At 49.8% G+C, this 17,966-nt stretch overlaps 1 protein-coding gene across 1 annotated transcript; it reads right to left on the minus strand.

The window, feature by feature from the left end:
* Positions 1-8,329: 8,329 nt before the first annotated feature.
* Positions 8,330-10,426, minus strand: SRARP (steroid receptor associated and regulated protein). The gene is made up of 2 exons (XM_004425617.3): positions 10,301-10,426; positions 8,330-9,087 (listed from the first exon to the last, which is right to left on the minus strand). The coding sequence occupies exons 1-2, from the start codon at positions 10,392-10,394 to the stop codon at positions 8,660-8,662; spliced, it is 522 nt and encodes a 173-aa protein (XP_004425674.2). The 5' UTR covers positions 10,395-10,426; the 3' UTR covers positions 8,330-8,659.
* Positions 10,427-17,966: the final 7,540 nt, after the last annotated feature.

Genomic DNA, 17,966 nt, shown 5'->3' on the forward strand with positions numbered 1-17,966 from the left:
GGGCCTCCCCTTCCCCACCCTCCCCCACCCTGTCCTCCCTGGCCTGCCAGAGAAGCTTTCCTAACCCCCTCATGACAGCCTCCAGGACATCTCAGCCCAGGCTCCAGGCCCTGACACCCCCCAGACCCCAGGTGGGTCATCCCCCACAACTAAGGCCTTCTGCTTTGCCCAAGGCAGGCCAGGGACCCCCCCTTGCCCCACCCATGGCCCCCAGATTACAGATGTGGCCTCTTTCAGTTAATCCAGAATAAAGGGATTGGGATGGGGAAAGGGCAATCCCAGAGAAGCCACTTTGGGGAAGGGGGATTGGAACAGCAGGATCTCTGGGCAAATAATCTGCCGGACAGACAGATGGGCAAATCCTTTGATCTATGGAGTCTCTGCAGGGCAGGGGGACCCGTGACCCCTTGGCGAAGGGGCGCAGGGGAGGCAGAGGGAGATCACAGGTGGAGGTGCCTATCTCAGAACTGCCCGGGGGGAAAAGGGAGGCCAGAAGGAGACAGCCAGGATGGAAAATCTCCCCTTGCCATCTCCAAGCCCCAAACCAGCTGCCAGGCCACCGGCCCACCTGGTGCCCCCATCCAGCCAGCTGTGCCAGGGCAGGGCCACGCTGCGTCTGTATATAGATGGGGTTTTTCCGATACAGCTGGTTCGTGATAAACCATGCGAAGCTCCTGCAGTCTGTGACCTGCTCCTGCCCCAGGCAAGGCTGGCCAAGGGGTGGGGCTGGCCCTTCTCACCCCACCCAGAGGCCTGGGCTCCGGGGGCTGCCTCCTCTGCAGACACGTCACCTGACAGAGGTGGGAGAGAGCATGGGTGGGGCTTCGTGTCCTCAAGGTTGGACCCCAGCTTCTTGCCAACCTTCCCCTTTGTGGCCATGGCATCCCCCATCCTTCCCCCCTCTTTAATCTATGAATCTATAGGCTTGGTGTGTGTATACTGCCCCCTGTACACGCACACACGCACGCATATCGTTGTCCTTCAAGTACTAAGCCTTACCATTGGCTGAGGCTGAATTCAGAACATTCTAAAATCAGATTTACAATCTCCATTTTTATCAATAGGGAAACTGAGTCTCTGACCAGTTGAGCACCCAGCTTACTCAATGAAGGTTGGGTTTGAACCCAGGACATGGGAAGCTGCTCTCAACCCACCCCCTCCTAGGGCGCTGGGGAGTAACGGCCTCCTTCTCCTTCTGCCTCTTGTGGCCTCTGCACCCTGCACCCACATCTTTCTGCTGGAGAATGCCGGAATCATAAGAAGAGCCCCCAACCCAGTTCCCTCCTAGTCCCCAGGCCAGGGCAGGGACCCCAGTCAGCTTTCATTCTGGGGAGCCCCAGCTGCCCCCAGTGACCTGGGCTCAGTCTCCCACATACAGAAGCAGGGATGAGGGGGAAGGGCCAGCCTCTGCCCTCTGCCGCTCTTGGGTCAGTGTTCTGTGGGGTGGCCTCTTACCACCATTCAGGGGCTCTTGGGGGTACTGAGGGGGAGGGGACGTGGGAGGGTCCTGGCATTGTACCCTGCACACACAATAAACAACAGAATCACAGATTTCTGAAGTTCTCAAACTTGTGGTGGGGCTGGAGGCTGCTAGGGTGGGAAACACGAGGATAAACAGACAAGACTTCCTTGAGATTTGGGGGAGGGGGTAGTGATAGCTCAAGTAGAGCTCAAGACCTCACAGAATTCTGGGTGTCCTTGGGCCTTCTCCCTTCACTCTCACACCCACCTAGGCAGGAATCCAGGAATTATTTCCATGAAACACCTTGCATCACCTTCTCTTCCAACTGCCAGCCCTGCTACCAAGTGCCAGGCACTGTCCCAGGCACAGGGACATCAAAGGTTGGCCGGCTGCACTGGGTAGCCTGCCCTCTTGAGGCCCATCTTGTACCAGATGGGCTTTGGGGACCAGAGAGGCTGAGTGACTGGCCCAAGGTCACACAGCTTCAGGGGCAGAGTTGGGCTGAAACCTGGCTGGGGGGCTGGCTGGTTCAGGGAGTCTGGGCGCTCTCTGGAGGGATCCCCAGACCACCAAGGGCTACGGAAATCAGAGTGCCAGGCGCTCCCCAGTGCAGCTCTCTCGGGCTGCAGGCAGGAGTGGGGGAGGGGAGAGGGGGCGCGGTATTTCCAGCCTCCGTGACTCATTGATTCCACTGGGCTATTTGCAGCCCTGACACTCATCGGCGCGGGGTTTGGGGGAGGAGCCAGACCAGCTTTCCCACTCCCTCGACCCCCGACCGGTGGTCAGGCTCACCTTGGCTTCCCGACCCCAGCGATGCCCCTCCCTCCCTGGGGGGGTGGGGGATGGGCCGCGGGCAGTCCGGCCTGGGAAAGGGGGCAGCTCCCCAAGCGGCCAAAGGGGCCGAATACTCCCCACCCCCCAGAACCCAGCAGCCCCCTCTCCAGACCGCGGGCTGGGGGGATGAGGGCTGCGCAGGTCATAGAGCGGCCGCTGGGGACCGGGCACGTCCGGACTGAGGCAGCTCTCCCGCCAAGGTGACCCTGCGGAAGAGCAGGGCTGGGAGGTGGGGACGGCAGGCCGTCTTTCATCGGCTCCGCCCCCGGAGCGCCTGCGCTGGCCGAGGCGCTTTGTCTCCTAGCGCCCCCGACCCTTTCCAGGCTAAATATAGGCCTGGCTGCAGGCCCTGCGCCCCGCCCCCACCATGAAGAATAATTATAGCAGTCCCGTTCATTGAGGGCCTAGCGTGTGCCAAGCACGCTGCTCCTCCCCACAACAATCCCTCAAGGTAGGTACCAAGGAGGACAGGAGGTTCAGAGAGGTCTAGCAACTGGCCCAAGGTCACCCAGCTTGGAAGGGGCGTGGCTGGGATTTGAATCCTCGTTCGTGGCTCTAGAAGGCCCTCTGCTGGGTCAGCCCGGATCAGTATCCCCCACCAGCAGGGGTCCGGGGCAGCTCCTCTGCCCCCACCCTAGCATCCTGTACAGGGAAGGAGAACTCCTACATCTCATAGCTTTTGGAGTGGGCCTGGGCTGGAGGCAGGGGAAGTTGAAAAGATGCGGCCCTCTGGGGCTAGAGACCTGTGTGAAGGCCCAGGTCAGCTGGTGCCAGAGACCCTGAGGGGTGCAAAGGAACTAGGAGGTTCCCTCACTTTTAAAGGCCTAGCCAAAAGCAGCCAAAACCTCCTCCACCAGAAAGCCCTCCAGAGCTACCAGCTCAGTCATAGATCCCAAATCACCCTAGGCCCCAAACTTATCTTCAAAAGCAACTCAAACTCAGATGAAAGGAGCACATGCCTGGGGGCTTGGGCAGACCCTGAGGCCCCACCCACGTCGTTGGCCAATCCTATCCCTCCAAACTCCTCATGGTTTGATGGGGAGACCTAGGCCCAGGGAGGGTAGGACCTTGCCCAGGGTCACACAGCAATCAGTGGCAGAGATGAGATGAAGACCTAGGTCTCTGGAATGTCAGGCCAGGGCTTCTCTACCAGACCAACCCCCCATCCCCATGGCCACCTTTCCCTGGCCCAGAGGTAACCCCAACCTCCCACATTGTACCCCCATCTCCCCCTCCCCTCATTCGCTCCCCAGTCTACCCTGGATCCCAGTTCTGCAATGGCAGAGGATGCTTTATTCTGCCCTCTTGCTCCCAAGCCTGGCCTGGGAAAGGAGCTAAGTAAATGTAGGCTATTTTAAAAAGCTAAGAAGCCTCAGTAAAGAGTGGAGGGCCAGTTGCAGACTCTGGAGCCACACCACCTGGGTTCAAATCCTGGCTCTGCTGCTTCTGAGCTGCGTGATCTTGAGTAAGTACCATCTCTGTGCCTCAGTTGCCCCATCTGTAAAATGGTGCTAATAGGATCTACCTGCTAGGGTTGTTTTGTGATGCACGGAAAGGGCTTGGCACATGGTAGCTGACCATAGCTCACGTATGCCATGCATTGAAGATGCCCAGTGGGGCTCAGCCACTGTCATTTCATTTAGGTTTGGATCCTGACGTCCCCAGCTTCCCCCACACTGTCCCTGGCTCCATGAAGAGCTGGGCTGGAGGGGCAGAGGAGCTGCCCTGGTACCTGGAGGCTCCTCTCCGGGAAAAGCCCGTGAGGGCAGAACTAAAAGTTTCCCAGGCCCTCTCAGAGATCCTGCCTGGGCCTTGGGAGTGGGGGTGGGAGAGGGAAGCCCCTGGAAGCCTTAGTTTCCTCATCCATAAACAAAGATTGGGCACCACCCTCCCAGGGCTGCCATGAGGCCCAGAGAGGAATGATGTTTTAGTAGAAGCTCAGTAAACGTAAGCTCTTGTTAAAATGGCTGTGGTTGTTTTCTGAACAAGGAAAACCAAGGTTCCACCCACCCTGGCTCTGCCCTCAAAGAGAGAGGGTCCTGAGGGGTCCTGAGGGGCGTGGTGGCTTGAGTCTGCTGGACTGGGGCCTGAGGCAGAGCCTCTGGGCAGGGGAGGGGTGTTGTTTACAGTCAGCACAGCTGGGCCACCCCACAGTTGGCCTGGGGCTCTGTGTGAGCCGGCCAGGCCAGTCCCAAGCTCTGAGGCCTCCAAGGCCTGGACCTGGGACAACCTTCCATGGGAGTCTGGGGGCTACTAGACTGGGTGGCGGCCCTCTGGGGTGCCTCCCTGAAGGGCACAAAGCAAGGCTGCTGGCCCCAGGGAGCCAGAGAGGAGAGGGCAGGACTGAAAATCTGCTCCTCCCTCCCTCCCTCCCTCCTTCCCCTCCTTCCTTTCTTCCTCCCTCCCTCCCTCCCTCCCTTCCTTCTCACACAATTCTCAAACACCTATTATGTACAGGCACTTTAAGGCACGGGGGACACAGTCCTCATTAAGCATGGCTGCCAACCTGGAAACACATCACTTATTCACATTTTAACTCACTGGTTCAATAGCATCTATGAATAAATAAAATCTATTATTTATTGATTCATTCCCTCCGCAGATTTTCTGTAAGTCCCTATAGTATGGCGGGTAGGTAAAGCTCTGGGGTCAAACTACCTCCATTTCAATCTTGGCCCTGCAACTTACCTGCTGTCCGACCTTGGGCCAGTGGCTTAACCTACCAGAGCCTCAGTTTCCTCATCTGTAAAATGGGATATCGCCTCCTAGGACTATGGTGAGACTGACTGAGCTATTCTCCTCCACCCGTGGGCCCCACCTCAGTGAGGGTCCCACTCCCCTGTTCAGTCCCTAGACACGCCCTACCCACCACCACCCTAGGCTAGGTCCCTGCAAAACGCTAGATCTTCTTTCACTCATTCAGCAGATTCGATCAGAGTGCCTATAGCACAGCCCGTGGTCACGATGCTAAGTGCCTATAGCACAGCCCACAGTCACGATGCTACGACTACAGGTGTGTAATGTGGAATCGCTCTGCCTGGGCTTTGCGTGTGGGCTCTGCCTCTTTCTAGTTGGTGACCTTGGGCAAATCATTTCATCTCTCTGTGCCTCAGTTTCCTCATCTGTAAAATAGCCATAAAAGTCATACCCACCTCACAGGTCTGGGGTGAGAGGAACGGAGGTGGCATGTGGTGCATATAAAAACATCAATAGTCATTATTCTGGATGAAAGGGTGTCAGTTAGAAAGAAAGTTTGGCTTCTGAAAACGTAGACCCCACTTGGTTGCTGGCCCCGTGGCTCTGGCCAGGCCCAGCCGCCTGGCTCTCCCCACCCTGGCCACCATGAGGTGCCCTCCAGTCTAGTCCTAGGGCGACACCTGCTGGTGCAAAGCTAGATGTGCAGCCACAGGCCTCGCCCTTTTCCTTGAGGGTCTCAAACTCGGTTTGCCAGGATGTCTTTGGGCTCTTCTAGTCCAGTGACTCTCAACCAGGGAGGAGGGTGGAGGGCGTATATGTCATCCAGATTATTCTGTCACCACCTCTCCAGTCCAAACTGTCACCCCCTTTGCCTGGATTAAGGTGCAGCCTCCTAGGCTTTCTCCCCTGCCTTCTGATCCCAGCACAAGGGCTAGAGGAACTTTGTTTTAAGGTAGGCTGGTCATGTCACTCTCTGCTCACAATTCTCATCGGTCCCCATCTCAGAATAAAATCTAAAGACCTCCTCGTGGCCTGCAAGGCCTCACATGTGGTCCCTGCCACTTCTCTGGCCTCTCTGTTTTGTGTGTGTTTGTGCACCGGAGGATAAGCTCTTTTGTGGCAGGGTCTTGTCTGTCTTACCATTGCTCCATCCCAGGGTCTAGCCCAGAACCCGGCACACAGTAGGTGCCCAATAAATACTTGGTGAATGAATGAATGAATACTCCAGCCAGACTGAATGACTCTGGTCCTTCTTCCTGGAACCCTCCCCATCCCTGCCCCCTTGCCTTTGTATGGCTCACTCACTGGTCAAATCTTAGTTTAGATGTCACTTCCTACAGGAAGCCCTCCCTGATCTCCTCTCCTCAGAGTGGGCTGGGCCCTCTCCTCCAGCCCAACATCATTCTGTGTGTGCTCACTGTTGCGCTTATCAGAAGCTACAGCAATAGTCACCTCCTTTCTTGCCTCCTCCACCATGCTGTGAGCTCCTTGAGGACAGGGTTATGACTGTTCTCTCTGGATCTGATACTGAACCTCTTAATCTCAAATTCATGTGCCTGATGCACAATAAGCACTGAGACGTCAGCGCTTGGAGATGGAGAAGGGTTTATTTGAACTTGCCAAAAGGAGAAGGCAGGAGGATACGTTCTCTCAAATCCACCTTCACAAAAGAAGAAAGCAGGGGGTCTTTATAGAGCTAAGGGGCTTGGGAGGAGGAGTTTTGGAGAAACAAAGGAGAAGTCCATGTTCCTTTCATTCCAGATAAGCCCTTGGGCAACCAGACTTCTGGGCATCAGCAGCAGCTGGGGGCTGGTTATCTGGTGGTCATAAATTCCTTAAGGGCATTCTTTTTCTTCTGCAAAACAAACTCATAAATCCTTGTGACTCTCTTTTTTTTTTTTTGTAAGGAAGATCAGCCCTGAGCTAACATCTGCCAATCCTCCTCTTTTTTTGCTGAGGAAGACAGGCCCTGGGCTAACATCCGTGCCCATCTTCCCCCACTTTATATGGGGCACCGCTACAGCATGGCTTGCCAAGCGGTGCATCGGTGCGCGCCCAGGATCTGAACTGGCGAACCCCGGGCCGCTGCGGCAGATCGCGTGCACTTAATCACTTGCACCACCGGGCGGGCCCCTCTTTGTGACTCTTGAGTCACCCCTCAGGTTAAACAAGAAAACAGCAAATTAACACAATTAACTTTTTTTCACCTGTGTCTGTGTTGGGAACAAGGTCGAAGGGTAATCATGTTCTTATTGAATATTTACAGTAACTCTCAGGTACCCAGCTTCAGATCCCCTCTGCCTAGAAGAGACCCTGCCAGGATTCAGGGCATCTGCTCTATGGTTAGGAGCAAGAACTTGAGCACCAGGTTTGCCTGGGATCTAATCCCAACTGTACCAGTCTGTCAGACCTTGAGTGTGTTCCTCAACCTTTCTGTGCGTCGGTTCCCTAATCTGTGAAATGGATACAAAAACAGTGCTTCCCCATAGTGGCACTGCGAGGATGTCGTTTCCCTGGCACAGAGCAAATGGCCAATACATGTTAGCCACTAGTGTTCGTAGAAACCTAGTAAAATAGTCATTGAATAAGTAAATGAATAATCATCAGTTTTAATCTGAGAGCCTTGAGACACACTTCCTCGGATGGGTTGATTTAGCATTTCACACAGCTCTGTGCATCTCTTAGACTTACACACACATCAGTGACCCCACTTCCTGTGGGAGAACATGACTGCCCTGTGGCGCAGGGACCAAGCCCCCCTTTTTTGTCTGTATCCCTAGGGGGCAGCATGAGCCTGGTATGCAGTAGATACTCAATAAATAATATCTCTTTGTTTTCATTTGTTCAAACATGATACTCCATTCCCTTTCTGAGCACTTCTACCCTCTCTTGAGAAGCCAGTTGTCTTTATATCCCTTCTTAGATTGCCAGGTCCTGCCTGGGCCCTTTAATTTCCCCTCTGGTGTCCATGCCCTCCTGGTGACCTACACACTTGCATCCGAGCCAAGACGACAGCAGCCAACATGCTGCCCCTGCCTGTCATGCTGGGGCGTCCTGACCCCGCCCTGGTCTGCACTGGGATAGAATGCCCGCCAGGTGGCCCTGGGGAGGTGGATTTTCACAGTGCTGGCTCCTTCTCATCTTTTACATCACACTTTGTTGCCCACTCAGAGAGGCCTTTTCCTACCACCACATCAGAACAGCTCTCTGCCCCAATCACTTTCCATCCCAGCACCCTGTTTCCGTTCCTACACAGCACTCATTTCACTGTTCAAAATTATCTTTATTTGGTTAACCTGTCTCCTCTCCCTGTGCCCCACCCCCGCCCCAAGAATATGAGCACCAAGCAAGCTGTGGTATCTTCTCTAGCACTTTGCAGAGCCTGGCATGTAGAAGGTGCTCCGTTAGAATTTGCTTATGAATGAATTAGTCTCTTTCCATGTGGAGGTGCCTTATCCTGCTTCTGCTGAAAGGCTAGCAAAGATAGGGAGGAAGGAGGAAGTAGGATACCCTTGAGTGTGTACTCAGTGGCTGTTTCAGATGTCCTTTAGTGGATCTAATGCTCCTTCCTTGGCTGGGGAAGAGGTAGTGGGCTCTGGGAATTGCAGCCCCCGGGCACTGAGCCTGGCATGCCAACCCCTCCCTTCCATGGCCAGGCCCTTCCAGTTAATCTGCCTGTCCACAGACACAGGAGGAGAGGGCTTTGAGTGAGCCTATGACTGTTCCCCAAGCTGAAGACCTTGCGGGCACAGTCTTCAAGGGGCTCCCCTTGGCTTCAGGAGCCTCCTGGGGGCAGAGTGGGCTGACTGGAGAGGAAGCTGGGGCCCCAGTCCCTCCACAGGGTGGCAAGGTACCCCTGGCCTGGGCAAGGCATCTGCCACCCAGGGGGGCCTCCTGAGTTAGATGGGGCTGGATTTCCCCACAGAACAGGATGTAGGTCTTCATCGGAGAGGTGACAGGGCCTAGGTTGGGACTTGGGGCTCGGGGTGGCACCGAGGGTGCTGCCAGGGAGAGCTGTTTCCCACGAGCACAATCAATAACGAAAGTTAGATGAGCAGAGGGGATGGCCTTCTGATGGCGGGCCGGCTTCCCACCTGGAAGGAAGGAAAAGACCAAAGGTGTGTGTTAGCCCAGCAAAGGATGTGGATTCGTTAATTCACTTGTTCATTCACTCAACAAGTCTTTAACGGTGGGTTGGATGACACACAAAGATGGGAAGACAGTGGCATCTAAGAGCATGGATTTCAGCATCAGAGAGACCTGAGTTTCAATCCTGGCTTCCCCATTCCCCCCAGTCTGGGGGGCCAGGGGGCACAGCCACTGCCTCAGAGCTTCTCAACTTTGCTGTGCACGTGAACCACCCGGGCATCTTGTTAACACGCAGGTTCTGGTACGGTGGGTCTGGAGTGGTGCCCGAGGGTCTACATTTCTAACAAGCTCGCAGGGGATGCCAGTGCTGCTGGCCCATGGACCACACTGTGAGTAGTGAGGTCTTCAAACAAGAGGAAGGCCTGGCCAACCTTTTTTTTTTTTTTTTTTGGTGAGGAAGATTAGCCCTGAGCTAACATCTGTTGCCAATCTTCCTCTTTTTGCTGAGGAAGACTGGCCCTGGGCTAACATCCGTGCCCATCTTCCTCCACTTTATATGGGACGCCGCCACAGCATGGCCTGACAAGTGGTGCGTCGGTGCGCGCCTGGGATCCGAACCTGTGAACCCCATGCCGCTGAAGCGGAGCACTCAAACTTAACCACTATGCCACCAGGCTGGCCCCTGGCCAACCTCTTACAGGTGAGGAAACTGAGGCTCAGCTCGTGCAGATGGTGGTGGTCCTTAGGGAGTGCTGTGATGCTTGCCACCTCCTCACATAATCTTGTCCACAGCCTCAGAGAATGCCATCAGTGCCTGCTCCCATCTGCCTTGGGGATCCCCGCTCTGTCCTCCCCGCCCAGCTCAGGGCCCAGCACAGGGAGAAGCCATGAACCAATCAATCGATTTATCAATGAAGTAAATGCCAGAGCAGATCGGTCTGAATCCAAAGCCTGTGCTCTTAAAAAAGTAACTTTTCCAGTTACCCAAATAATAATCAAATCCATTCTCTTAACCACATGCTCTTCACCACAATGCAGGCTCAATGCAGGAAGCTTATGTTCTGGTAGGTTGGTTAACACAGGAAATAGATGAAGCCCACCCATAGCTTGAGAATCCCGGCAGCCCCAAGGAAGGGTATCTGCCTTCTGATCCCCACCTCCCTAGCCTCCCCCAGCTGGTCTTTCTGCAGAGCTGAGGCACCCGCCACCCCCTCTTACTCGAGCTGGTCTCCAGGTCTGTCTCAAGGCCTGTGACGTTGGGGCTGGCTCTCTGGTCCTTGGGGTCTTCTGAGGCGGCCATTGCTGCTGCCATGGCGCCTGGCCCAGCTTTAGCAGAAGGAGCAGTTCCCAGCAGGCCCTTCCAGGATGTAGCTCCCCACCCAAAGACAGACCTTTTATATTTGCCGGATCCGGATTGGGATGGGATCTGCTGAGTGAATTCCGCTGGGAGCCACAGGAGCTGGCTTGGGGCAGTTAGGGGATTGCTTTGATCGACAGGGTTATGTCAACAAGATTCTTGTCGGGTAGCTGGGAGGCAAGCCTTCTACCAAACAGACGCTATTTCTTCCAACTCCAGCTGCTTTCTGACTTGGGACAGACCTTGGAAACTTCTCATTCAGGCCTCAGTTTCCCAAACCTCAGTCATTATCTGGCTATGTCAGCAGTGGGGGAAGGGGCAGGGGATCTCTGTGGGGTCTCTTTTATAAGGGCAATAGTCCCATCATGAGGGCTCTACCCTCATGACCTAATCACCTTCCATGGGCCCCACCATCACAATGGGGATTAGGTTTCAAAATATGAATTCTGGGGGAACACACATTCAGTCTACAGCATCCTTTAAGTCAACCAAGTGTTTTTACTGAAAAAGAAATACACTTTAAAAGGAAAATTGGTATTGCTACATTAAATGGAAACAATATCACTTCTATAAATAAGAAGTAACTATGTATGGTAGCAGAATAATGGTCTTCCAAAGATGTCCATGGCCTAATCTCCAGAACCTGTGAATATGTTACCTTACACAGCAAAAGGGATTTTGCTGATGTGATTAAGAGTATTCTGATGTGTGGGGTTTTTTTCCACACCACCAAGCAATTAACTCAATTCTGACACTATCTACCTGGAGATAGCATCAGATACCACAAGTTAAGGGCTGTCCAAGACTGTCCTCCGCCGCTCCCCTCAGATGCCAATCACCAATCGCAAGTCCAGGTTGTTACCTGTGATTATCACATATAGATCAGAGGTTACCACAACCCCCTCCTTGCTAGAGCGGCTCACAGAACTCAGAGAAACATTTTACTTACTAGATTACCAGTTTGTTATAAAAGGATACAACTCTGGAACAGCTAGACGCATAGGGCAAGGTATGTGGGCCATGGAGCAGAGCTTCTGCGCTCTCTGAGTGAGCCACTCTCCCCAAATCTCCACATGTTCACAAACCCGGAAGCTCTCCAAACCCCATTCTTTTGGGGTTTTATGGACGCTTCATCACATAGGCATGATTGATTAAGTTATTGGCCATTGGTGATTGAACTCACTCTCCAGCCCCTTTCCCCTCCCCAGAGGTCAGTGGGAGGGGCTAAAGTGCCAACTCTCTAATCTCTGGGTTGGTTCCCCTGGCAACCAGCCCCCATCCCTAGGTGACCTAGGGGCTTTCCCCAAATCACTTCATTAACATAACAAAAGACACCTTTATCTATCTCGCCACTTGGGAAATTCCAAGGGTGTTAAGAGCTCTGTGCCAGGAGCCAGGACGAAGACCAAATATATATTTATTATAAATCACAATATCACAGATATGGACTTTGAGATGGGGAGATTATCCTGGATTATCTGAGTGAGCACAGTTTAATCACACTAGTCCTTAAAATTAGAGAACATTTCCTGGCTGAGTTAGAAGAGATGTGATGATGGAAAAAGGCCAGAGACATATGAAGTGAGAAAGACTCAACCTGCCATTGCTGGCTTTGAAGACGGAATTCAAATGGCCGTAAATTGGAGAAGGCAAAGAAAGGGATTTTTTGTTAGAACCTCCATAAGGGAAGCTTCATGCCAATATCTTTTGTTTGTTTGTTTGTTTTGGTGAGGAAGATTAGCCCTGAGCTAACATCTGTTGCCAATCCTCCTCATTTTTTGCTGAGGACTCCGCCACAGCATAGCTTGATAAGTGGTGCATACGTCCACACCCAGGATCCGAACCCAAAAACACCTGGCCACTGAAGTGGAGTGCACGAACTTAACCACTACGCCACTGGGCCAGCCCCTTTTCTTTTTTGTATTATTTTTAAAATTTTTTATTTATTTATTTTTGTGTGTGTGTGAGGAAGATCAGCCCTGAGCTAACATCTGATGCCAATCCTCCTCTTTTTTGCTGAGGAAGACTGGCCCTGGGCTAACATCCGTGCCCATCTTCCTCTACTTTATATGGGACGCCGCCACAGCATGGCTTGCCAAGCAGTGCGTCGGTGCATGCCAGGGATCCGAACCTGCGAACCCTGGGCCACCAAAGCGGAGCGTGCGCACTTAACTGCTGCGCCACCAGGCCAGCCCCTGCCAACATCTTGATTTTAGCCCAGTGAGACCCATGTTAGAATTCTGACCAACTGATAATAAATCTGTATTTCTTTAAGCCACTAGATTGTGGTAATTTGTTACAGCAACAATAGAAAACTGATTCACTATGCGAATATCAAAGAAAATAAAACAAAATTAAATTCTGGCTGGATAGTGTTGCTTGTGTTAGAGGACTTAAAAAGTAACTGGGCAATGCACATTTTATCACAATTAAAAAAAAAAGTCATGGGGCACATGTGGAGAGCATGTGCTCCCACTGGCAGGTGACAAGAAGGGCATTTCCCATCTGTGGTGTCCTGCCCCACACCCATAACCCTGATCTAATCATGAGGAAAACACTGGAAAAATCCAAACTGAGAGACATTCTGGAAAATACCTGTCCAGTATTCCTCAAACTGTCAAGATCATAAAAAGCAAGGGAAGTCTGAGAAACTGTCACAGACCAGAGGAGACTACGGAGACTTGACAACTACATGCCATGTGGGATCCTGGACTGGATCCGGGAACAGAAAAAGGACATTAGCGGAAAAACTGGTGAAATCCAAATAAAGTCTGGAGTTTAGCAAACAGTCATGTACCAAAGTTGCTTTCTTAGTTTTGACAAATGTTCCATACTTACATAAGATGTTAACAATGGGGGAAACTGGGTGTGGAGGGTACAGGAACTCTCTGTGCTATCTTTGTAATTTTTCAACAAATCTAAAATTATTCTGAAATAAAAAATGTATTTTAAAAAAGTGAGTGGGGACGACTCTCATTGGACACCAGTGGAAATAACCAGGACACCTTCTCCTTACTCTGAAAATGGAAAATTAAAAGGAAATAAACATCCAAAAGACAGACAATAATAAGCGTTAGTGAGGATGTGGAGAAATTGGAACCCTCACAGATTACTGTTAGGATTGTTGAATGGTGCAGTTGCTTTGGAAGACTTTGGCAGGTCCTCAAAATGTTAAAGATAGGGTTACCCTAAGACCCAGCAATTTCAGTCTTGGGTATATACCCAAGAGTGAGAACATATGTCCACACAAAAACTTGGACACAAGTGTTCTTAGCAGCATTATTCATAAGAGCAAAAGTGAAAACAACTCCAAGGTCCATCAGCTGATGAATGGATAAACCAATTGTGGTATATCCATACAATGGAATATTATTTGACCATGTAAAAGATTAAAGTACTGATACCTGCTACAGCATGGATGAAACTTGAACACTAAGTGAAAGAAGCCAGTCGTTAGAGACCACATGTTTTATGATTCCATTTATATAAAGTGTCCAGAATAGGCAAAGCCATAAAGATTGAAAGTAGACTAGTGGTTGCCAGGGGCTGGGAGGAGGGAGGAATGGGGAGTCACTATCAATGGGTATGGGGTTTCTTTTTGGGGTGATGAAAATGTTCTGAAATGAGGTAGCAGTGATGGTTGCACAACTCTGTGAATATATTAAAAACCAGTGAATTGTACACTTTAAAAGGGTGAATTGTGTGGTATGTGAATTATATCTCAATAAAGCTGTTATTTAAAAAAAAAGGAAATGAGCTCTATCCTGCTTTTCCTGAATGAACTATATTTCCAGGTAACTATATGGCCCTAGTTGATGATGGAAAGTCCTTGTTTACAGAAGAATTCCAGCTAATAAATGTGGAAAGAATGATAGAATCAGAAATGCATCATTTTATAACCTCTAATGAAATCATTGACTGAGACAAGGATCTTCGAAGGAAGAAACTATTATGTGGAAGTTTGATGGGGAACTTTCCAAAGAAGGAATCAGGCTGCTGTCATCCAAACCCACCATGGATCTTAGCATCACTAAAGGGGGCCCTGATGTGACTCTATAGAAGCACTCAACAGCATCTATGATGTGTTCTTATCAAAAAAAGTTGAACCTGAACCTGTTCAGGCCTCTACAGCTAATTTATAGGAAATAAGGGGACAGAGGAGCTGGGCAAATGACAGCACAAGGAAGCAAACAGAGAAATCCAGAATGTGGGACATTCTACGGGATGACTGAACCCATTTCTGCAACACGGCGATGCAATGGAACAGGCAAAAAAACAAGGAGAAAGGATTGCTTTGGAGTAAAAGTGACTCAAAAGGCAAAACAAATAAACAACAAACAAAAAACCTACCCACTGTGACTGCGATGGGAGGACCTTGTATGAATCCTGATTTGAACAAAGCAGTCATAACAAGACATTTTGAGACAATTAGAGAAATTTGATTGTGGTTGGATATTAAATGATTCCAAAGAATATTCTTAATTTTGTTAGGCATGATCAGGGCATTGTGGAAATGTAAGATCATTTTCTTTTCTTTTTTATTATTATTTTTTTATTTTTATTTTTTTTGTGAGGAAGATCAGCCCTGAGCTAACATCTATTGCCAATCCTCCTCCTTTTTTTCTTTTTTTACCCCCCAAAGCCCCAGTAGGTAGTTGTATGTCATAGCTGCACATCCTTCTAGTTGCTGTATGTGGGACGCGGCCTCAGCATGGCCGGATAAGCGGTGGGTCCATGTGCGCCCAGGATCCAAACCCGGGCCGCCAGCAGCGGAGTGCGCGCACTTAACCGCTAAGCCACGGGGCCAGCCCCTAAGATCATTTTCTAAGAGTTGCACACTGAAATATATAAAGATAGAATGACATGATAGCTGAGATTTGCTTTAAAATACTTCAGCAATTAAAGAAAGAAAGAAAAAGAAAGGAAGGATATATTAAGTACATGTAGTAAAACCTAACTATTGAATCTGGATGATGGGCATATAGAAAATATTTAATTATTTTATCTACTTTTGTGTACTTTACAACATTTTCAAAATGGAGAGGAATTAAAAAGTGCATGTCAAGGATGCCTGTGAAGAGTTAAGAAAACCATTTCATGACAAGTGAGTAGAGAAAAAAAGGCAGCATTTATAAATTAATATACTATGTTACATAATTCATGATTTTCAAGATGTGTGTAATCAAAATGATAAACTAAGTTGCATAAATAGACATTTGTCAGTTTATCTACTGCTCTTTAAGTTTATATCTACAAGTTGGCCAACCACATAACAATTCTCCTTATTGGGAAAATGCAGGGTAGCCCACAGGTGAATAATAACTGGGCTTTGGGAGGGCATTAGGGTAGGGGGTGGAGGAGGTCTAGGCTGGAGGCTCCAGACCAGAGATAGTGATGTGTCACTCTGACAGCTAAGGGGCGGGGACACTGGAGAGGAGAAGCTTGGGGCTGTGGGAGCTGGTTAGTAATACACTTGAGCAATAGCCCCATTGAGAGACCAGGCAAGTCATAATCCTTCACTCATATGATCAACGCATGTATACCTAGCTCCTGCCCTGTCCCCACCAACTGGCACAAATGTTTGGATTCCTTCCTATATATTATTCTAAGGAGTTTCTGGCTTCTCCACTTCATTTAATGAAGACCACTGTTGGGTCCAGATTTCAATCAACCAACTGTGCTGTTAGAACCATTCTCAGCTGTTTGAGCTAGAACATTAAAACCCCAAAATCTCTGTAATGTGCACTTATATGGATAAATTCAGCCAAATCTAATGTTATGTTCCTTCCTCCCTGACTCAACACTTTTTTTTTTTTGAGGAAGATTGGCCCTGAGCTAACATGTGTTGCCAATCTTCCTCCTGTTTTTCCTTTTTTCTCCCCAAAGCCCCAGTAGATAGTTGTATGTCATAGTTGTACATCCTCCTAGTTTCTCCATGTGGGACGCGGCCTCAGCATGGCCTGATGAGCAGCGCATAGGTCCGCGCCCAGGATCCGAAATGGCAAACCCCGGGGCCGGCCAAGCAGAGCATGCAAACTTAACCACTACACCACCAGGCCGGCCCCTGACTTAGCACTTTTAGAATCCAGTTACACCTATATTTCCTAGATTTCAGCTAATTTATTAGCTAAGGCTTACGTTTCCTTCCTTCCTTCATTCCTCCCTTCCTTCTTTCCTTCCTACCTTTTCTTTCTTTCTTTCTCTCTTGTGTGTATAAGTCACTTCCATGGTCAGACTGTGTGCTTGTTTCCTGGGACATTTTGGAATTGGACTCTCATAGATCTGGAGACAAATGAAGGGTGGGAGAGTGGTCTCTGAGAGGAATCAGCATCTCCTTGCAATATAACTTCCTAAGATGAGGTCATTTTGTGCTCTCCAGGGAAAGGAGGATCAGCCTCATTCAATGGGAGGAGAGGCTGCTTCTATTGGCAAGGGAGTTTCACTGAATTTTGGATTTGGGGAGTCAGGGAGTTCAGTCATCTGCGTCCACTCAAACATCCCCATTTCAATTCCTAAGTGCTACTAATTCCCATTCAGTGCACCTGGCCAGGCTGTAAATACAACTCATATTGCAATTATGTTACATTTCAGCAACTCACAGGATCAGCTCCGTCCAATTTTTGGCTACATAAGCCCTGTGGCTACAAGAGATAAGATACATTTTTTAGAGTAGTCAGGGCAGCCCCTGGTTCTCTGACATGTCTTGAGCTGAGAATTTAAACCCTAAATATTTCTTCTTTGGAAGTCTTCAATGTAATTACAAATAGCCAGCCCACTCCACAATCGTTATAGTCCTAATTCCCACTATAATGGTCAATTGCAGCAACTGCTCCATCTACCAAATGCTTGTCTTCCTTAGATACTTTCCCCCAGGCAACAATACTTATTGTGATAAATGATAACTTATGTAACTATTTTTTCCCCTGCATGAAATAGACTAGATCTGCATTGCCTTCAAATCCAATGCCTTAATTTCCACCGTTGAGGGTCAGTTTCCTGCACTAGAAACCTTGCTGGGCTTTTTCCTTAATTAAACTTTTTAGTTTGAAATAATTGTAGGTTAACATGCAAGTGTAAGAAACAATACAGAGGGCCGGCCCTGTGGCTTACCGGTTGGGTGCGCGCACTCCGCTGCTGCCGGCCGGGGTTCGGATCCCGGGCACGCACCGATGCACCGCTTCTCTGGCCATGCTGAAGCCGCGTCCCATACGCAGGAGCTGGAAAGATGTGCAGCTATGCCATACAACTATCTATTGGGGCTTTGGGGGAAAAAATAAATAAATAAAATTATAAAAAAAAACATTTTTTTTTAGAAACAATACAGAGCAATTTCTCCTATCCTTAACCCAGTTTCCCCCAATGGTAACATCTTGCAAAACTATAGTACGATATCACAACCAGGATATTTACACTGATACAGTCAAGACACAGAACATTTCCATCACCACAAGGATCCCTCATGTTGTTTCTAGGCTTATTTTAAGCAGAAAGGGATTTAATAAAGAATTAAGTGTTTGTAAAATTATT

The sequence above is a fragment of the Ceratotherium simum genome, chromosome 22 (genome assembly GCF_057802395.1).
Source record: "Ceratotherium simum simum isolate JZ-2026a chromosome 22, ASM5780239v1, whole genome shotgun sequence".
NCBI lineage: Eukaryota > Metazoa > Chordata > Mammalia > Perissodactyla > Rhinocerotidae > Ceratotherium > Ceratotherium simum.